The sequence below is a fragment of the Motacilla alba genome, chromosome 12, assembly GCF_015832195.1.
Source record: "Motacilla alba alba isolate MOTALB_02 chromosome 12, Motacilla_alba_V1.0_pri, whole genome shotgun sequence".
Classification (NCBI taxonomy): domain Eukaryota; kingdom Metazoa; phylum Chordata; class Aves; order Passeriformes; family Motacillidae; genus Motacilla; species Motacilla alba.
Genome location: NC_052027.1, coordinates 9,254,428 through 9,273,551, shown reverse-complemented (window position 1 = coordinate 9,273,551; position 19,124 = coordinate 9,254,428). Strand labels below are relative to the sequence as shown.

The 19,124-nt window shown below is 65.7% G+C and overlaps 7 protein-coding genes across 11 annotated transcripts; 4 read left to right on the top strand and 3 right to left on the bottom strand.

Moving 5' to 3' along the window:
• Nucleotides 1-52: 52 nt before the first annotated feature.
• Nucleotides 53-2,007, top strand: OGG1 (8-oxoguanine DNA glycosylase). 4 transcript variants are annotated; one of them, XM_038148980.1, is made up of 7 exons: nucleotides 53-351; nucleotides 500-713; nucleotides 790-969; nucleotides 1,056-1,234; nucleotides 1,309-1,450; nucleotides 1,541-1,590; nucleotides 1,668-2,007. In XM_038148980.1, the coding sequence occupies exons 1-7, from the start codon at nucleotides 280-282 to the stop codon at nucleotides 1,728-1,730; spliced, it is 900 nt and encodes a 299-aa protein (XP_038004908.1). In that variant the 5' UTR covers nucleotides 53-279; the 3' UTR covers nucleotides 1,731-2,007. The 4 variants fall into 4 exon arrangements, with proteins under 4 accessions (XP_038004908.1, XP_038004906.1, XP_038004909.1 ...); XM_038148978.1 differs by having other exon boundaries at nucleotides 433-713; XM_038148981.1 differs by lacking the exon at nucleotides 790-969 and having other exon boundaries at nucleotides 433-713.
• Nucleotides 1,962-5,643, bottom strand: CAMK1 (calcium/calmodulin dependent protein kinase I). The gene is made up of 12 exons (XM_038148977.1): nucleotides 5,515-5,643; nucleotides 4,975-5,088; nucleotides 4,136-4,267; nucleotides 3,834-3,908; nucleotides 3,628-3,766; nucleotides 3,404-3,530; nucleotides 3,234-3,309; nucleotides 3,032-3,144; nucleotides 2,844-2,922; nucleotides 2,659-2,746; nucleotides 2,445-2,571; nucleotides 1,962-2,368 (listed from the first exon to the last, which is right to left on the bottom strand). The coding sequence occupies exons 2-12, from the start codon at nucleotides 5,058-5,060 to the stop codon at nucleotides 2,313-2,315; spliced, it is 1,098 nt and encodes a 365-aa protein (XP_038004905.1). The 5' UTR covers nucleotides 5,061-5,088; nucleotides 5,515-5,643; the 3' UTR covers nucleotides 1,962-2,312.
• A 347-nt stretch (nucleotides 5,644-5,990) lies between these two features.
• Nucleotides 5,991-9,005, bottom strand: TADA3 (transcriptional adaptor 3). Its single transcript, XM_038148975.1, has 8 exons — nucleotides 8,471-9,005; nucleotides 8,091-8,341; nucleotides 7,816-7,921; nucleotides 7,521-7,662; nucleotides 7,265-7,368; nucleotides 7,054-7,163; nucleotides 6,735-6,920; nucleotides 5,991-6,658 (listed from the first exon to the last, which is right to left on the bottom strand). Exons 1-8 carry the CDS (start codon nucleotides 8,675-8,677, stop codon nucleotides 6,466-6,468), a joined length of 1,299 nt encoding a protein of 432 aa, XP_038004903.1. The 5' UTR covers nucleotides 8,678-9,005; the 3' UTR covers nucleotides 5,991-6,465.
• A 198-nt stretch (nucleotides 9,006-9,203) lies between these two features.
• On the top strand, nucleotides 9,204-11,208 carry ARPC4 (actin related protein 2/3 complex subunit 4). Its single transcript, XM_038148984.1, has 6 exons — nucleotides 9,204-9,358; nucleotides 9,543-9,661; nucleotides 9,991-10,102; nucleotides 10,176-10,271; nucleotides 10,400-10,570; nucleotides 10,997-11,208. Exons 1-6 carry the CDS (start codon nucleotides 9,356-9,358, stop codon nucleotides 11,000-11,002), a joined length of 507 nt encoding a protein of 168 aa, XP_038004912.1. The 5' UTR covers nucleotides 9,204-9,355; the 3' UTR covers nucleotides 11,003-11,208.
• Nucleotides 11,209-11,349: 141 nt separating this feature from the next.
• LOC119705971 (tubulin monoglycylase TTLL3-like) lies at nucleotides 11,350-15,743 on the top strand. 2 transcript variants are annotated; one of them, XM_038148964.1, is made up of 11 exons: nucleotides 11,350-11,937; nucleotides 12,021-12,124; nucleotides 12,249-12,557; nucleotides 12,674-12,802; nucleotides 12,870-12,984; nucleotides 13,082-13,189; nucleotides 13,442-13,610; nucleotides 13,686-13,834; nucleotides 13,910-14,156; nucleotides 14,228-14,663; nucleotides 14,739-15,743. In XM_038148964.1, exons 1-11 carry the CDS (start codon nucleotides 11,712-11,714, stop codon nucleotides 15,735-15,737), a joined length of 2,991 nt encoding a protein of 996 aa, XP_038004892.1. In that variant the 5' UTR covers nucleotides 11,350-11,711; the 3' UTR covers nucleotides 15,738-15,743. The 2 variants fall into 2 exon arrangements, with proteins under 2 accessions (XP_038004892.1, XP_038004891.1); XM_038148963.1 differs by having other exon boundaries at nucleotides 14,228-15,743.
• Nucleotides 15,744-16,012: 269 nt separating this feature from the next.
• On the bottom strand, nucleotides 16,013-17,914 carry RPUSD3 (RNA pseudouridine synthase D3). Its single transcript, XM_038148982.1, has 9 exons — nucleotides 17,826-17,914; nucleotides 17,400-17,467; nucleotides 17,279-17,323; nucleotides 17,111-17,207; nucleotides 16,915-17,022; nucleotides 16,762-16,846; nucleotides 16,566-16,692; nucleotides 16,344-16,483; nucleotides 16,013-16,262 (listed from the first exon to the last, which is right to left on the bottom strand). The coding sequence occupies exons 1-9, from the start codon at nucleotides 17,897-17,899 to the stop codon at nucleotides 16,092-16,094; spliced, it is 915 nt and encodes a 304-aa protein (XP_038004910.1). The 5' UTR covers nucleotides 17,900-17,914; the 3' UTR covers nucleotides 16,013-16,091.
• On the top strand, nucleotides 17,863-19,087 carry JAGN1 (jagunal homolog 1). The gene is made up of 3 exons (XM_038148983.1): nucleotides 17,863-18,001; nucleotides 18,201-18,298; nucleotides 18,380-19,087. The coding sequence occupies exons 2-3, from the start codon at nucleotides 18,210-18,212 to the stop codon at nucleotides 18,840-18,842; spliced, it is 552 nt and encodes a 183-aa protein (XP_038004911.1). The 5' UTR covers nucleotides 17,863-18,001; nucleotides 18,201-18,209; the 3' UTR covers nucleotides 18,843-19,087.
• Nucleotides 19,088-19,124: the final 37 nt, after the last annotated feature.

The window sequence follows — 19,124 nt, the reverse complement described above, 5'->3', positions numbered from 1 at the left end:
CGCTTCCGGCTGCGAGCGGAACCTGGGGCGGGGAGCGGCGGGCGCTCCGCCCGCGCGGGTTCCTCCGTGGTGGGGAGTGGCGGGGCCGGGCAGGAGGTGCGGGGCCGGGGGCACGGGAAGGGGCGCTGTGGGAAGGTGTGGGGCCGGGCCGGGGCTGTGGGGCAGCTGGACGCGCAGCGCCGGGCGGTGCTTTGACCCGCCGCCCCCGCGGGCAGCGGCGCGCCGTGGCTCCCCGGCCCCCATGAAGCTGCGGCATGCCCCTTCCGCCTGCCCGTCCCTATGGCGCTGGTTGCCGTGCCCGCCGGCCGAGCTGCGCCTGGACCTGGTGCTCTCCTCGGGACAGAGCTTCCGGTGAGCCAGCCCGGGGGCTCGGGTGTCCCCCGGCCCAGCTCGGCGCGTCCGAGCCGGCCCCGACCCCCCCGTGTGCGGCAGGTGGTGGGAGAGCAGCCCCGGGGCGTGGACGGGTGTGCTAGGGGGCCGCGTCTGGACACTACGGCAGGACGGGGATCGGCTCTGGTACACGGTGTACGGCGAGGAGGAGGAGCACGAGGAGGAGCGGGATGGGTGCCCCGCCAAAGCAGCGAAGCTGAACGCCGCAGAGACGGACCGGATCCTGCGTGACTACTTCCAGCTGGACGTGGGGCTCTCGGCCCTGTACCGTGCTTGGGGGGCGGCCGACCCCCTGTTCCGCAAGGTGGCCAGTGACTTCCCAGGTGAGGCGGCCCCACGGAGTTTCGAGGGATGGCCATAGCACCTGCTCGGCGTCCCCTCACAGCATCCTGCCTGCAGGGGTGCGGGTGCTGAGGCAGGACCCCGTGGAGTGCCTCTTCTCCTTCATCTGCACCTCCAACAACCACATTTCCCGCATCACTGCCATGATTGAGCGCCTCTGCCAGGCCTTCGGCCGCCGCCTCTGCTGCCTCGATTCCCGGCCCTTCCACGCCTTCCCATCCCTCTCGGCGCTCACAGGTCCACCATCACCCCGCTGCTGCTGCTGTCACATCGCCATGGCCTCGCCCGTGCCCACTCACGTCCCTCTGCTGTGCCCCTCGCAGGTGCTGATGCCGAGGCCCGGCTGCGGGCGCTGGGCTTTGGGTACCGGGCCAAGTTCGTCAGCGGGAGCGCGCGGGCCATCGCTGAGGGGCTCGGCCCTGAGGGGCTGTGCCAGCTCCGCACCGCGCCCTACGCCGAGGCCAGGAGGGTGCTGTGCGCCCTGCCTGGTGTAGGTGCCAAGGTGAGTGCCAGGACGGGGCTGGGACAGGGGGCAGAGACCAGCACTGGGTGCTGACTGCGTGCTGCTGGTGGCAGGTGGCCGACTGTGTCTGCCTGCTGTCCCTGGACAAGGCCGAGGCGGTGCCCGTGGACACCCACGTCTGGCACATCGCACGGCAGCGCTATGGCGTGGCGCTGGGTGGCAAGAGCCTCACCCCCCGGGCCTACCAGGAGATCGGTGAGGGCAGGGCTGCATCCTCATGTGGGACCCTCGGGGATGATGGATGGTGCAAGTGTACCCTCACACTGGTGTTCACCCTTTCTGCAGGCGACTTCTTCCGGGAGCTGTGGGGCCCTCGTGCCGGCTGGGCGCAGGCAGTGAGTACCCCTCCTTCCTGGCAGCCTTCCTGCCCCCCACCCCAAGCCATGCCCACCCCATTATCTCCCCATTCCAGGTCCTGTTCTGTGCCGATCTCCGCAAGGGCCAGAAGCCATCCGGCAGCCAGCATCAGGCCTGAGAGAGCTGAGGCTGGGACAGCCATGGGGGTGGGCTCCTCTAGGGACACCCCAGGAGGAACAGAGACTTGAGTGGGACACTGCACCTGCTGCCAGCCTGGGATGGAGGAGTGTGGGCAGCTGCCTCTTGCCTGGGGTGTGCATGGGGGGTCAGGGCTGCTGCCCTGGGCAGTGAAGCTGGGGGGGGTCAGGGCTGTGTCCAGCTCCCACAGTGCAGAGCTGAGCCAAGCACCTTTGGCCTCTTGCCTTTATTACAAGCAATAAAATAGAAACATCCATTTGGAAAATTGTCCTTGAACATGCTGGGGTTGGGGGTGTGGGACAGTGCCAGGCCGGACGTGGAGGGAGGGAAGGGGTGTGGGAAGGGGCCTGGGACAAAGCCCCTAGCTGGGGGGCTCTGTGGTGTGCTCCTGCCCCGACGCAGAACTCTGCTGTGAGGCTGCAGTGGGGGCAGCTCCACACAACCAGGACAAGTCAAGCAGGGTGCCTCCACACTATCTCCCCTGCTCCTGCACTGCAGAGCCCTCACCCCACATGGCTGGACCCCCTTGGGCCCCCGTGGAGGCAGCTGTGTGGGGCCGTGCTCAGTCTGGTGAGAGACGCTGAGCTCTGCTTGAGGGTGGGCGCCCACACTCTGACCCTGCAGGGAGGAACAGAGTGAGATCCTGGTGGCAGGCCTGAGGGGTCTGGGATGGGGATAGGGGTTTGGGGCTCACCGGTGCTGGTCCCCCCAACCAACGGTTCGCCGGGGCTCGTGGGAGTTGTCTGCCCAGGGACGTCCTGGCTGGTTCCCAGCTGCAGCTTTCTCATGTGTCTCACCACCGCGGTGGCATTGAAAGCTTGCTACTGACCCCACAGTGTCCATCAGCTGGTATGGGGTGCCTGAGGGGCTGCTGCACCCCCTAACACCCACCAGCACCCCACACTCACCTTCCACTTGCTCTTGGCAAAATTCTTCTTGATCTGCTCACTCACTGACTGGTGGATGTTCTTGTCCAGGGCTGTGTCCCCGGCAATCCTGGAGCAAGACAGAAGTCAGCCAGGGCACCCCTATCCCATGGCTGCTGTGGGGCGAGCCAGAGAGGGGGGCAGACAGCAACAGGTCTCCCCATTACCAGGGATGCTGCAGGGCTTGCTCACAGGTGAATCGCTTGCCAGGGTCCTTCTCCATCAGGTGCTGGATAAAGTCCTTGGCTGGAACAGAGCATGGAGCAGCTCTGAGTGCCTGTGTTCTCTATTCCTCTGGGTACTGTGAAGCTGTGCCAGGTTCACAGGCCCCACTGCCCTGGTGGTCCCAGCTCACCTGAGTCCGAGATATCATCCCAGTAGGGTGAGTCGAACTCGTACTCGGCCTGCAGGATCTGCTCGAAGAGCTTGGCATCGTTCTCATCATAGAAAGGGGGGTAACCACAGAGCCTAGCGGGGCAGTGGGGAGGGGGCTGCTGGTCCCAGGCAGCCCCAAGGTGCCAGGCCCCCAGGAGGGGGAGTGGGAGGGGGATACATACAGGATGTAGGCGATGACTCCAATGGACCAGCAATCCACTGCTTTGCTGTAGGGCTTCTGTGCTAGCACCTCAGGGGCTGGGGGGGAAGGCAGTGGTGAGAGGGGACCCCAACCTGTGGGGGGATCCCAACCCCACACCTAGGGTGGCGGCAGCCCATGGCAGGTGCTCACCCACATAGCCAGGGGTGCCGCAGGCTGTGGACATGACACTGCCACAGCCCTCGATCTTCGACAGCCCAAAGTCGCTGATCATGATCTTGGAGTCCTCATCCATGCTGTAATAGAGCAGGTTCTCGGGCTGCGAGGAGAGGAGAGCAGAGGGAGGGGTGACACTGGGGTCTCCTCCTGCCTGGTGCCGTGACAGTGCTGTGTGTGTCCCCCGCTCAGCTGCTCACCTTGAGGTCACGGTGGACGATACCCATGTCATGCAGGTATTTGACGGCATCGAGGATCTGCCGGATCAGGGCGCTGGCGTCCCGCTCCGTGTAGAAGCCCTTCTCCACAATGCGGTCAAAGAGTTCCCCCCCCGAGACCCTGCAGGGATGGGCAGCACTGTCAGCACGGCCCCCCCGCCCCTCCGGAGCCCCACAACGTCACTCACAGCTGCATGATGAGGTAGAGGTGGGTGCCACTCTCGTAGATGTCATCCAAGGCCACAATATTGGGGTGCTTGATTCTGCAGGGGGAGGCACAGGGGTGTGGTGAGAGGGCACCGGGCTGCCCCCACGCCAGCCCCCAGGGGACAGCGAGCAGCCAGGCTCCGTGCCGCGGGTCATCACGCGCCGCTGGCTATTTTGGGCACTGGCAATAACACGCAGCAATGAGTGCTGGCAGTGGGGGGCTGTACCGGGTGGGGGGGGACGCAGAGTGAAACCCCCACCCTGGTGCTGGGACGGCCCCTACTTGTGGAGGACGGCAATCTCGTTCTCAATGCTGGTCTCCTTTCCCTCCAGCGCCTTCTTGGCAATGCACTTGATGGCCACGAGCTTCCGCGTCGCCTTCTCCTCCGCCAGGACCACCTCGGAGAAGGCCCCCCTGGGGGGGTGAGGGATAAGCAGGGCACGGCTGGGAGCAGAGCTGCCGATGCCGCCATGCCACGATTGTCATGGCGACAGGCAGAAAGTCCAGCTATTTATAGGAGAAAAGCAAGCAGGAGCGGCTGGCTGGGATGGCCGGACATGGACCCTGCCAGCGATAGGATGCCTGGAACCCTCCGCCCTCCCGGGGTGGCTGCACCATCCCCATATCAGGCAGGGTAAAGCTGTGGCGTTGTCGAGGTCGAGCTGTGCTGAGGCTGAGCCCCCATGTGGGTTGCAGTAGCCCTCTGCTGTGCCATCCTGTAGCACCCAGAGCCACGCAGGAGCCAGCCAGAGCTGTTGGCAGCGCCCAGGTGGGGAAGAGACAGGAGGGACGGGCAGCACGTTCGCGCTGTGCTGGGCTCTAAGCCCTGACATAATTAACCTGCTAATCCAGCCTAAGAGCCTTAACATGCCGTGGGCACCACCAGGAACCACTCTGCCAGCCAAGGGACCACCCTCAGGTACCCTCAGCACAGCCCAGGAACCAGCCAGTGCCAGAGGGAGGTGGCACCTGTGCCCCACAGCACGTCCCCTCATATGCAAGTCCCACCTTGGGCAAGGATTTGAGCTGACTCCATACGGAAGGCTGGGCAAAGCCTGAGGGGCCAGACCCAACACCACAAGTGGGCTGTCACTGGTGCGTCACCCCAGTCTGCAACTCACGTGCCCAAGACATCTCGGAAATCATAGATCCGCTGAATATCCTCGATCCTCTTCTTCCAGCTGGGCCCATCCTGCCCCAGCGGCATGGTGCCCCGTAGGGCCACCCACTCCCACCTGTGACACGAGTGGGGACAGGTTGTCAGCGTGCTGGGATGGCACGGGGACACGGGGATGACAGGGTGCTACGGGGTGGCGGTTGTCATCCCGGGGCGATGGGAACAAGCTGTGTCGACGCAGGAGTTTTGGCGTAGATTGCCCCGGTGGGGGGAAACACGCTGGGACCCTCCCGATGCCCGCCCATGGGGCGGGTGCGGGGCGGGCAGGCAGCAGGAGGGCTCCAGACACGCGCGTAGGTGCCCGGGGGGTCCCCACCGCCATTCCCCACGCCCGCCGGCTGGCACGGCGGCGCCGGGCGGGACACGCGTGGGAGCGGAGCCGCGCGGCGCGGGCGATGCGCGGCTCCGCCGCCGCTGCTCGGTGTCACGCGTGGGCACGACCTCCGCGCGCGGGCACGCCGCCCCCGCCCCGGCCCGCCCTTACCGACGGCCCCGGCCCCGGGCCCCGCGGCGGAGCAGCGGCGACTCCTCCCGGCGCGGCGCCGCCGGACAGCGCTGACGTCACGGTGAGGGGCGGGCAGGCGCGCGGCCGCCGCCAATGGGAGGGGGCGGCTCGGCCGCGGCGGCGGGGGGGACACGCGTGACCGCGGGAAAAGCGCGGGGACACGCGGGAAAAGCGCGGGGACACGCGGGAAAAGCGCGGGGACGGCGGCGAGCGCGGCGCGGCATCGCCCCCCGCGCATCTGCTGTGGGGACGCGAGGGCATTCCGTGGGCAGACACGAGTGGAGCTGCAGGACAGAGCCGGCCCCGCCGCTCCTCGCCCCCCGCCCCAGACCGAGCCCAGCAGCAGCAGGACCCACCCCCAGAGCCGGGCAGGGCTGTCCCCCAATGTCACCACACCACCACCTGCACACGGCTGCCTTTATTGCCGGTGCTCGCGGCGATAGAAACCACCGGTACATGGAGAGCTCGGCCACCCACCCACCAGGCCCCTCACCCCTCCAGCCGCTTCCCCTCCCCGCTCCCCCCAGTCCACCCGTGGGGCTGGGATCTCCTCCTGCCCCGCATCACAGAGAGGGACAGGGGACCGTGGGAATCGCGCCATCACAGCCGCCACATCTGGCCCCTGCGGTGACCTGGCTGATGTCACCCGAGTAACAGGGGAGTGCAGGGGGGAGTGGAAGCCACCAGCCGGGGTGGGGGTGTTCAAGGGAGGGACCTCCGCAACTCCACGGGGTGCCCAGCTTGGGTCAGTGACAGTGTCCCCTGCACAGGGAGGGGACAGCAGCTGGGCTCCTTCATCCGACTAGGGAGGCTGAGCAGACTCAGGGCGTGGGGGAGGCTGTGCCAGTTTCGTCCCGTGGTGGCAGGGCTCAGGCAGGGCAGCCCCCTGCGGGTGAGGTCCACACAGACTGGGGGGGTCCTTGGTCCCTGCTACCCATCCAGCAGCTTGAGGATGCTCTCCCGCTCCTTTAGGGTCTTCCAGGCCTGGTCCTTCTCCTTTTTGGTGGGCGTGCGCTTCTTCTGCCGGGCAGCCATGATCTTGCGGAACGCATCCATCACCTCGTTGTCAGCCATGCGGACGCGCTGCCGCAGCTCCTGCCGGTGCAGTTCCTCCTTGGCCAGCCTGGGGGGCACAGGGGGGCGTCAGGCCCTGCCGGGCAGCCCCCTGCCCGCACCCATTCCAGCCCGCTCGCTCTCACCTCAGCAGCTCGTGCTTCTTGGTGCGGTTGTGTGCGCTGAGCGCCTTCAGCTCCGCCTGCCTCTTGCGTAACTCGGCCAGCACCTCGTCCTCCGAGTCCTCGGCCGGACGGTCCTCTGACTCCAGCAGGCCCTGGGCCACCAGCTCCTCCTTGATCCGCCCCTCCAGCGACTTGGTGTGGGGGACGCTGCCGGGGTGGAGAGCGGCCGCTGCCCACCACACGCCCTTTGCTCCCTGTGACCCGCGGTGGCAGGGAGCCAGCAGCGTGCTCGGCGCACCCACGGGCAGTGCCGAGCTCTGGGCCCGCCTCAGCCGCTCACCTGAAGGGCTTGTTCTGGCTGCGGGGAGATGTGCCAGCGCCGTCAGCTCCCGAGTCCTTGCCGGTGATCTCAGGGATGGGGGAGTCCTCGACAGGGGAGATGATGTTCTCCTGGCACAGGGAGCACGAGGGAAGGGTTACAGTGCTGGGTTTTGGCGGCAATGCCCTACAGGGGCAGCCCACCATGGCACGGCACCATTGGAGCCACTCACCTCCACGAGGGCCTGCAGGAGACGCTGTGTCAGGGGACCAAAGGGACACCCATCCTCTGGCTGCTCGTGCTGGGCTTCTGACTTCTTCAGGAGGGCATCAACATCTGGAAAGAAGCGTGAGGGGGGGAAAAAGCAACCCCAAAGAAACAGAGATGAGCAGTGGGGCAGGGCTACCTCAGCCTTTCTTGGGCTTGGCTCCACTGGGCACAAGCACTGCCAGCCTCTCTGGGCAAAGACAGGGGTGGGACTGGGGCACCTTTAGTGTCCAGCTCAGTCAGCGGCCCCAGGACTCCTTTCTTCTTGTCGGCAGCAGCTGCTGCCCGGGCTCCATCCTTCTGCTCCTCCAGCAGGTCCTCCTGTGCCCAGCGCTGGGAGTAATGCTTCCCCAGCGGAGGAATCTGCAAGAGCAAGGCTCAGCACAGCTCCTGGAGCCTCTGCCTTGCCTCCCACCTCACCAGTGCCATGGCAGCATCCCAGGCAGGAACAGTCACTGTGAGGTGCCAGAGGGGTTGGGGAGAGAGGGCAGAGGAAGGGGCTTAGGAGCTTTTCACCTTGTAATGCTCAGCCTCGTCCTCCGGCGGCTTGAGCAGCTCCTCCAGGACTCTGACCTCCTCGTTGGTGAGGTCGGCACAGTACGGCTCCACCGACGCCCAGAACCTGCAAGAATGGATGAACTGTGAGAGGGAGCTGCAGGGGAGCACGTGGAAGGTGACACATGTCCCCTTTCCCCCTGTGGCCCCTCTTCTCTCGGGCTAGAGGCAGTCCTTGTGCCACGTGCTCCAAGGAAGGAAAAAGATGATCCCAGTGCCTCCCAACACCCACACACCTGTTTGGAGCATCGTTTTTGGGGATGCGGGGCACATCAATGGGATCATCCTGGAACTCATATTCCTGGATCTTGGGCTGCAGGTTCTTAGACTTGGGCCGGCCAGGCCCAGGCCCAGTCCCATGGCCCCCTTTGCCCTCCAGCTTCTGCTTCTTGGGCTTCCCATGTTTTACGGACGTGCCCACATCGTGGTCCTTGCTCAGCTTCAGGAACCGCCGGTCGCCCTTCTTATCCTGCCAGTCCGTCAGGATCTGGAAGAGAGTGGTGTCCCAGAGGGTCCTGTGCCCAGCACTGGGCAGGGGCAGACCAGAGGCAGCCCCTCGGTAGGAAGGATCCAGACAGACAGAGAGTCTGTCCCTGACCCAGCGCGGCCCCAGCACCTGTGTCTCAGCCTCCAGGACGCGAAGGCGGCGGCTGGCCGAGGACAGCAGCGTCTCCAGCTCCAGCTGCAGCGTGTCCAGCTCCTCGATGCCGATGCCATCGTCCTCCGAGCGGGCCAGCACGGCCGTGTAGCGGGGGCACACTTTCACGTGGTCCACCGACTTGAAGTCGTGGAACTGCAGCGGGCAGTCCTTCAGCTCGCTCATGGCGGTGGGCACCGGGCACCAAGCGGGCTCTGGGGCACCGACGGGAACACGGGGGAGCCGGGAACAGGGGAAGGCGGGAGGGAGCGGAGTGCAGTGAGGGGCTACGGAGAGTCGGGGGGCATCGGGGCTCCGTGGAACCCGGGGCAGGGGATCACCGGGGCGCTCAGAGGAACGTGCGGAGAATCACCGGGGCGCTGAGGGAACGAGGCGGGGGGGGATCACCGAGGCGGCGAGGAACCCGGCGGGGGGGATCACGGCGGGGAACCGGAGGCGATCACCGGGGGGCTGCGGGGCGAGGCGGGGGCGGCCCCGGGGCGCAGCGGAGGCCGCGGGGCCGGGTCTGGGCCGGGCGCCCCTTCCGGCCCCGCGGGCGCCCCGCCCCTTGCTGCCCATTGGCCGCGCCGCGCCCCGCGCCGCCGCTCATTGGCCCAGCCCGCCCTCCATCTCCCTTCCCTAATATGGAAGCGCTGACAGGCCCGTACCAAGCGCGGCATGGCGCGGGGGGAGCCGCGCGAAGTCTTGCCGCCGCCACCCGGCTCCGTGCCGCGGGGGGGCCGGGCCGCAGGGCGGGAGCCTCCCGCCGCCCCCCCTCCCTCCCGCCGCAGTGGGAGGTGCCGCGCATCCCGGAAGAGGTGATCAGCCACTTCCGCCTGGCCGGCCCGGAGCTCCGCCGCCACCATGGTAGGGCGGGGGGCGCCCCGTGAGGGGCGGCGGCAGCGGGGAGGCTGGGGAGGGTCGGAACCGGGGCGGCGGAGTGAGCGGAGCTGCGGGGGCTGCGGGCTGCTGGTCGGGGGCTGGGGCAGGGGGCGAGACCCGACGCCCGGGCTGCGGTCGGGGGTCTGACGCCGCCGCCGTGTCCCCGCAGACTGCCACGCTGCGCCCGTACCTGAACGCGGTGCGCGCTACGCTGCAGGCCGCGCTGTGCCTGGAGAACTTCTCCTCGCAGGTGGTGGAGCGGCACAACAAGCCCGAGGTGGAAGTCAGGTACGGGGGCGGGGGGGACACCCAGAGAGCCCTGCGGAGCCCTGGTTGCTCGCCCTGGGGGCCGCTGGCCCGTTCCTGCCATGCGTTGGCCGCCCCCCAGCCCTTAGGCACACGGCCGGTGCCGGCAGGGAGCCGGGGAGCTGCGGGGAGGAGGAAGGGCATCTAGCTTGGGACCGAGGGAGCGTCTGCCCTGAGGAGGGGCATCTTCGGGACGTGAGAGCATCCTGTAGCAAAGCCCCCACATGCCCATGATCCCTGCGGCTCCCCTTCCCTGTTTCCCACAGTAAACGCTTCCTTCTGAGTCACTCCTGCCCTCCCTCTGTTCGCAGGAGCAGCAAAGAGCTGCTGTTGCAGCCGGTGATCATCAGCAGGAATGAGAAGGAGAAGGTCCTCATCGAGGGCTCCATTAACTCCGTGCGCGTCAGCATCGCGGTGAAGCAGGTGAGGGGGGCTCTGGGTGGGGGGCTGGCAGCTCAGCCTGTGGGGAAGCCTCACTTCCCTTTTCTCTCTCCAGGCTGACGAGATCGAGAAGATCTTGTGCCACAAATTCATGCGCTTCATGATGATGAGGGCTGAGAACTTCTTTATTCTGCGCAGGAAGCCCGTGGAGGTGAGGGGACAAAGCAACTCCTGGCTCTGCTCCTGGCACTGGGAGGGTGTCCAGTGCAGAACTGGGATGTGAGCTTGCCTGGCCAGCGGTTTGGGTGCTAAACCCCAGGGTCCTTCTCTCCTGTGCAGGGTTATGATATCAGCTTCTTGATCACAAACTTCCACACGGAGCAGATGTACAAGCACAAGCTGGTGGACTTTGTCATCCACTTCATGGAGGAGATTGACAAGGAAATCAGTGAGATGAAACTCTCTGTCAATGCCAGGGCCCGCATCGTGGCAGAGGAGTTCCTTAAGAATGTGAGACTCTGAAATGGGAGGAGGGGTCTCTGATTTTGGGAGTAGGGTGTGGGGTCAAAGCCAGTGTGGCCCTTGTGCCCAGAGCCCCCAGTCCCATTAGTGAGGACAGGGTGACACCGTGCCCAAGGAACCTCTTGGGGACAGGGAGGAAAGGATGCCAAAGGCACTTGTATCCCCTTTGCTCATGAAGTGCCAGCTTTTGAGACCCCCGGAGCTTGCTCAGTGGCAGCAGCAGCCTTAGGGGATGAGCCCCTTTTGGTGGGTGCCGAGATGGATGTGCAGTGCCTGGGGAAGCAGCGGGAGAAGCTGAGCACGGATCCCTGTGCGCAGTGGCCACCCTCAGCCTCCATCCCAGCTGCCAGGGGGGCGCTGAGGGTTCTCGGAGCGCTGCCAGCAGTGACTAACAGCCGTGTGTTTTCTCTCCAGTTTTAGGCCGTGGTGCAGGACCCCGTGGCTCCCCTGTGCTTGTGCCCTCCGGGCACTGTGCCTGTGCCTGCTCCCGTTCGAGGATCGCCGGGCGGGGCCGGGCCCTGCCCGCCCCTCTCTGGGCTGGGCGGGAGCAGCCCCTGCTTGCGGCAGCGCGGCCCCGGCCGCTGCCCCTGTCTCGTCTTGTTTTTTAAACGGTCTTGTTTGCTGTATCCCTGCCTCTGTGTCCTCCCTCCCGCCGCTCTGGGCCACACCGGGGGATGGGGGGAGGACATGGAATGGGAGCAGGAACGGAACTAGAGGTGCACAACAGCAACAGGAGAGTCAGCCCTGATGGTGTGTGAGGGACCCTGGGGGGTGTCAGGAGAGTATGAAAGGGCTTGAAGTTGGCCTGGGGCTTGGGTTGTGGGGCACAAAAGGATTTTGAGCGGGGTGTGAGGTTTGAGTGGGGGATGGCTGGCTGTGGACACGGGGGGCTGTTTGTGCCCCCCCTCTGTGCAGTGGAGCCATCATGGTGGCTGGAGCTCGGGCTGTGACATCACAGTGGTGCTGGGGTTGGGGGAGCTACATCCTGCATTCTAACATCAGTGGCACTGGGGTTCAGAGGCCATGTCCTGTGCTGGGCTCCGACTAAAGTCCCCAGCAGGACGGGGGAATAGGCCAACCTGCTTGGCACAGAGGAGGAAGAGCCACCCACAGCTCTCCTCAGGCTACCATGGGACAGCGTGACCCAGAGAGCAGCACTGCAGGCACACAGCCCCCCAGACAGGGGCAGCACTTGAGCAGGGTACACTTCAGCCACTCCATGGCCCAGGAGGCTGGGGACAAGGCTACCGTGGGGTATCCTGGCTCTGTGCGGTGCAGCTGGGACACCGGCACGAGGCTCAGCAGGTCGGACACTACCCTTTCAAGGGCCCGAAGGTCAGGTCAGAGGCAGGCAGGTCAGTGCTTTCTACCTCTCCCTGCCTGCCCTGTGGGACTGGGGACACGGGGACAGTGGGCTCAGACAGGGCTGTCCTCACAGGGCATTCAGCAGCCACCACCACCCGCCACCAGCTTGGCTGCCAGCGCTTGCTTAGCCTTCAGCAGCTCAAGAAGGCCAAGCTGCATGTGGAGATGGCCATTAAGGTGAGGGACCTGATTTCACACCCCTCAAATGCCACCTGCTTGCATTTATTGCATTTCTGGCTCAGGAGAGCCGAGCCAGAGGAACAAGGACTGGGGCAGGCTGAGCCCACTGGTCTCTGCGCAGGAGAAGAAGATCTTCATGGTTCAGGGCCCCTACCCCATCATCCGCCGCCTGCTGCGAGCCCGGGGCTGGGTGGAGAGGAAGGTGCCCTGCACGGGCAGACAGCTGGAGCAGCAGAGCGGTGACCGAGGCAAGCAGCGGCTGCGGACAGGGCCAAGTAATGGTGGTGGCAGGCAGAGGGAGGTACTGCTGACCCCCCGTGGTGGGGCACAGCCTCTTCTGGGGACCACAGACCCCCTGCACCACACGTGGCTACCTGCTGAGGAGGAAGAGCAGTGTGATGAGGACCCCAGCGGCATCCATGACCTCATGGTTAGCAGAGAGGGCTGGGAGCTCTGCCACTGCCCCAGGCATGGGCACAGCCTTGGACAGGGGACGAGGGTGGGATGGGGGCTCTGTGTCCCACCCTGGCCTCCTCCCTCCGCCAGTCCTACCTGGCGCGGGACCAGCTGCCAAACTTCATCTGGACCAACTTCCTTGAGGCCGTTGACCATCAGCTGCTGCAGGAGGACAGCGTGCTGAACCACTATGCCCGGGTGGACGCGTTCACCACCAAGGTGGGAGGCTGGAGCCCTTGGGGAGGGGCATGGTGTCCAGTAGGGACTGACAACTTCCTCTAAACAGGAGGGGCTGTGCATCAGCCTACAAAACCTGCCGTGGATCGAGCAAGCTGACCCCAACACCTTCTTCCCCCGGTGCTACCGGCTGGGGACCAGAGATGATCGAGAAGCTTTCATTGGTGAGCTGAAGGCTGTTGCCCTCCTGTCCCTCCTTGTGCCCCCACTGCTCCAATGTCCTGCGCAAGACTGGCTGGGGATGATGCCTCCCTCTTGCAGAGGATTTCTGCTTGACAGCAGCACGCAGCCTGCTCAAACTGGCCCTGGAGGAGGCTGGGGACAGGCCAGCGAGGACTGAGCAGGTCCCAAACTCTGCCAAGGGGGAAGGTGAGTACATGGAGCTGGGCCTGGAGATGATGGCAGAGAGTACAGGGTTAGGGACAACTGATGGCTGAGCTTGGAGGCACAGCCTCTGCTCATGGCTGTGGCCTGGGATCCCCCACTCCCTCCTACTAGCCCAGCTTATGGTGCTCTGCTCCCAACCCCATCCCCACGCACCCAAAGCTACCCATCCCACAGGGAGGCTCTGTCCCCAAAGCTGGCATAGGAGTCACATCTCTCATCCCAAGCATTCCACAGCACGGCCAGGCTCCCCCCTGTATCCTGAGCTGGTGGAGGAAGCCCTGGAGGTCTGTAAGCAGCACCTGGGGGTTCTGCAGCACGAGGACATCGACAGGAACACCCCGTCCCCCTGCAGGACGTGCATCGACTGGGACCACTTCCTGCTGCAATACTACCGTGTGGCACAGTGAGTGCTGACTAGGACGGGGGGGACAGGGGGCACCGTGGCAGGGCTGCTGCTGAGGCCCCCTTCCCCCCACAGTGAGGGGGCAGGGCTGGTGCTGACCAGGGAGCAGCGGAAGCAGTGCCAGAACCTGCTGCAGAGCCTGGCAGAGAAGCTGCCCCAGCTTGACATGGAGGGCAAGCTCAACGTCTGGATCCTTAAGCCTGGTGCTGAATCCCAAGGCAGGGGTAAGGCGGGGGGGAGTGGGGAGCACACAGAAGCTCCCCATTTAGGAGGAGTCCCACTATGACTGTGTTTCCCAGGCATCATCTGCATGACACGGCTGGAGGAGATGCTGCAGCTGGCATGGAGCTGCACAGCACCCTCGGTGCAGGTGGGCAGATGGGTGGTGCAGAAGTACGTGGAACGGCTGCTGACCATTTTCGGCACCAAATTCGACATCCGGCAGTGGTTTGTTGTGACTGACTGGAAGCCACTGACCGTCTGGTTCTACCAAGACTGCTACCTGCGCTTCTGCTCCCGGCCCTTCTCCCTGCATCACCTGGAGCGGTGAGTGCCCCCCACCCTGGCTCCCCAGCACCCTGGCACCCCCTGACCTAGCCCCACTCTCCCCGCGCCAGTGCCAGGCACCTCTGCAACGTCTCCGTCCAGAAGTGGTACAAGACGTCACCAGACCAGGATTCCCGTGTGCCCCCCGACAAGATCTGGTCAAACGAGCAGTTCCAGGAATACCTGGCACAGCTGGGGCAGGCAGATGCTTGGCACAAGGTGCTGGTGCCCGGCATGAAGGCGGCGATCCTGAACGCTCTGCGCAGTGCCCGGGACCGGGTGCGCTTCCGCAAGGGCAACTTTGAGCTCTATGGGGCCGACTTTGTTGTCGGGGAGGACTACCAGCCCTGGCTGCTGGAGATCAACTCCTGCCCCACCATGAGCCCCTCCTCGGCAGTGACCCGACGGCTCTGTGCCAACGTGCAGCGGGACACGCTGTGCCTTGTGCTCGACCGCAAGGACAACCCCACCTGCTCCATCGGAGCGTTTGAGCTCCTCTACAAGGAGGTAGGCTGGGGGGATGGGGGGGCCACAGGCCGCCCAGACGCCCTGAGCCCCCCACTACCTGCTGTCTCCCTGCAGGCAGCTGTGCCCAAGCCTCTGTCGGTACGTGTGAAGCTGATGGTCAAAGGCTGTTCCCTGAAGAGCCTCCAGTCGGAACAAGAGCAAGCCCAGGACAAGCCCCCCACCGCTGCGGACAATACTCTCCAAGACCCTGTGTCCCCAGGGGCCAGAGCCACCCGAGTACGCAAGCGAGCGCAGCGTCAGTCCTCCACCAGTGCGCCCGGTGCCCCCAAGCTCTCTGTGTCCCCAGGGGCCAGAGCCACCCGAGTACGCAAGCGAGCGCAGCGTCAGCTCTCCACCAGTGCGCCCGGTGCCCCCAGGCTCTCCCTGTTCCCAGGGGGCAGAACCACCCAGAGAGCACGGCATCGATCTCCTGCCACGCTGCCCAGTGCCTCCAAGTGCTCCGTGTCCCCAAGGGCCAGAACCACCCAGGCGCCCCAGAGAGCACGGCATCGATCTCCTACCACGCTGCCCAGTGCCTCCAAGAGCTCCGTGTCCCCAGGGGGCAGAACCACCCAGGGGACCCAGCCCAGAGCAGCAAGAAAGAAGCTGCCTCCTCTGGAGCAACAGAGCCACTGCCCTTCCACCAGCTCTGACCCCCCAGCACCACCAAAGCCTCAGGCCTCCTCTGCTGGGAGCCAGGGGCTGCCACGGCTCGGTCACCTGCCTGGGCAGCCCCAGATGAACGGCTGTCCCCTGGATTGGGTGCCGATGCCACCACCCCGGGGAATCCCCAGAAACCCCTGGCTAGCCCAGGGTTCTGCACGCTCCTTCCCTCCTGCCAAGCCCCTGCAACAGCCTCTGTCTGCACAGAGCACCAGGACCCCAGGCCTGGAGCAGAAGGACACAGCAGCTCCCAGAGGGATGCAGAAGACTTGGGACACTGAGACAGCCCCAGGAGTGGACAGCACCTTGCCTGTCCTTGCTGAGCCAACACTGGCTGCCCCTGATCCCAAGGAGCTCCCACTGCTGTGTTGTGGTACCCAGCTCCTCCCGCGCTTTAAAATGATTCTGTGATAAGGAGTCTGTCTCAGACCTTCTGTGGGTGAGAGCTGTGGGGAGGGCTAGGACTGCCCCTGGGATGGGGCTGTGGGTGGGAAAAGCTGCCTCTGCTCCTGCCTATGGTCGCCCTTGCCAGCCAGAGCTGCGGTGGGTGATGACACTGCTGCATTCTAGCACTTGGAACCAGGGCAGGCAGAGAGTGGTGGCAGGGCTGGTGCCCCCAGAGGGACAGCCAGGAGAAAAGCATCCTCTGTGTGCCAAGAAAAGAACTGAGTGCTGGGCCACCCAGACAACAGGGGGGCGGGGATTTTAATGGGGTGGCAGAGAGCAGAAGGGTGGAGTGGGCGTCCCCCTGCAGCACTAGGGCTCCTAGTGCTCAGGCAGCCCCAGAGAGCGCAGAGTGTGCAGAAAGTAGGGTGGTGGGGGGGCACAGAGAGGGCCCTCGGGCAGCACTAGCTCCTGCAGGTGGATGTGGAGTGGGAGGTGATGGAGCTGCCGTGGAGAAAGCCCCAGCCGGGACAGCAACTCCTCGTCCAGTACCTGCAATGTGAGTGGGCAGCTCAGTGGGATCACTGAGGGCTGTGCTGAATGCCCCACCCAGCACCCACCCCGGGCACAGACCTGTGTGCGGCTCGGGGCAGAATCGAGGCTCAGAAGGAAGGGCACTCCCAGCACCCTGCCCACGCGGGAGGAGTGCTCATGGTCACCCAGGGCCGGGCACAGCAGCAGCGTCAGGTGCACCTGGAGCTGTTCTGGGAAGGCTGGGGGGGAACAGGGAGAAGGTGAGATTGCAGGGTTCAGGAAGCATGCCTGGGGTGGCAGAGGTGTTGGGGAGCCACTCACCCGTCCTGGGCTGGAGCTGGAGGAGGGCACAGCCCCCCACGGCGCTCAGCACCCGGTAGCGTGTCAGGGTGCTCTTCACATCCTTCCTGGCCAGGCTGCGGCGTCCTGGGGCTGGGACTGGCACCACCTGCAGAGCACAGCCCTCAGCACTCCCTGGGGTATCTCCCATGCCCCCAGCCCACTGGAACCCCCTTACCATGGCTCTGTCTCCCTGCTGCTGCCAGCACAGCCCCGTGGAGATTTCACCCTCCACCTCTGCCGGGACTCCCACGGTGATGGCACTGCAGGGTAAGGTGGTGAGAAGGGGACAGGACCCCCATGCCAGCATGGCAGGGTCCCAAGGACTCACCGATATGTGGCAGGATACTGGCCTCTACAACGAGCATTGGTGAAGAACTGCTGGAGCTTCTTAGTGGTGTGGTAGCAGCTGGACAGGAGGACAAGGCCAGAATACTCCCTGTGGGACATGTCTGCTTGAAACCTGGAGGGGGAAAGGCAGCCCCAGCCCCACCTCAGGACCTCCAGCCTGAACCCTCCTACCACACCTGGCAGGAGCCTTCACCACGTGGAGCTCAGCAGCGAGGCCCAGGCGTCGTCTCAGTGCCGGCAGCAGCGCATCCAGGCTCAGGTCCCCAGGCCGCCCTGCAGAGATCTGGCAGGTCAGCACCTGCTGAGCCCCCCGTGCAGACACCCCACTGCTGTCCTCTACTCACCCAGCACGGGGAGGCCAGGGGGCTTGCTCAGCGCCAGCAGGGCTCCTAGTGAGGGGAAGTCTGGTCAGGATCTACCTCCCTCACTGTGTCCCTTGCCCCAATTCTCCCCGGTCGCAGGTACCTTCCCGGTGCACCACGGAGCCCTCCAACAGCCTCAGCGTCTCCTTGGGGCCCAGCAGCCGCCTCCACCTGCAGGGGGATGGAGGGGGCAGGGGGATACAGGTGGGACTTCTCTCAGCACCTACCCTGCACCCCACTCTGCGTGTCCATAAATCTCACCCACCACTGCCCGCCCTCCTCTCCACGTGTCTCTGCACCCTCATGCTTCCCCAGCCCCTCTGTGCTCGCACATCTGCAACCCCACAGCTCCGTCCCCGATCCCACACCCCCCCCCATAACCCCAACTTCGTAACCCCTCTGTACCCACGCGGGTGCGTCCCCCCCGCGCTCCCACCAGCCCCCACGCGTGTGCATCTCCAGGTGCCGGCACAGCCGTGGGCGCGCACCCACACGCCGCCCGTAAGCGCGCCCCCTGCGCCCCCGGCCCCCCGCGGCGCGCGCTCGCGCTCCCGGCCGCGCCAGCCCGCGCGCGGCGGCGGCGGCGCTCCCGGTCCCCGCCATGGCGGCGGCGCCGCGCCTGCGCCGAGCGGCGCCCCCGGCATCCGGAGCCGGCGGCCGCGGCCATAGAGCGGCGGAAGCGCGGGCAGAGGGTCCCGCCCGCAGGTGCGGCGCGGCGGGGAGCGGCGGGCCGGAGGGGACACCCCCGGGGGATCACCGCGGGGATGTCCCGGAGGGGCGGGCGGACACGGGGAGGGAGCCCCGGGGCTGTCGCTGTGGGAGGGAGGCCCGGGGGGCTTGTGCCGGGGCTGCGCCGGGGAGGCGGGCGGGGAGGGCGGCCCCGCCTGACGCCGTGTCTCCCCAGGACAGCGCCATGGCCTCCCGCGGGGGTCCCCGCGCCGCCGGCACCGATGGCAGCGACTTCCAGCACCGGGAGCGCGTGGCCTCGCACTACCAGATGAGGTAGGTGTCCCCTTTCCCGGGATCCCGAGGGGGGGACACGCGACCCCAGCAGGATCTGATGGCCCCACACTCTCTCCCCAGCGTGACCCTCAAGTCGGAGATCAAGAAGCTGATCTACACGCATGTGGTCATCTGGCTGCTGCTCCTGGCCCAGATGGTCGTGGGGCACCTCAAGCTGCTGCCCCACGACCAGGTGGCCATGCCCTACCAGTGGGAGTATCCCTACCTGCTCAGCATCCTGCCCTCCCTCCTGGGCCTCCTGTCCTTCCCCCGCAACAACATCAGCTACCTGGTGCTCTCTATGATCAGCACTGGCCTCTTCTCCATAGCTCCCCTCATCTACGGGGCCATGGAGATGTTCCCCATGGCGCAGCAGCTGTACCGCCACGGCAAAGCTTACCGCTTCATCTTCGGCTTCTCGGCCGTCTCTGTCATGTACCTGGTGGTGGTGGTGGCCGCGCAGGTGCATGGCTGGCAACTCTACTACAGCAAGAAGCTGCTGGACTCCTGGTTCACTAGCACGCAGGAGAAGAAGAAGAAATGAGTGGGGATAGGTGGGCTCCGTGAGGTGCTGAAGCTCTGCAGTTCAGTCCTGTGGGGCGGCGCTGGCGCAGCTCCGGTGCGTGGGGGATCCTCGGGGACCACGGGGTTGGGTGTCTGAGCCACACCACGGCCCCGGGCTCGCATGCGAGGGGGAGACCCCCGAGGGCTGGGGCCGTGGAGGGTCCCTGGGGTGCGTGCCCCTTCCTCCGCGCGTTGCTCTATGGAAATAAAGCACCGTCCGCTCTCCCACGCGTGTCTGCGCCGCAGGAAGCGCCGCCTGGCG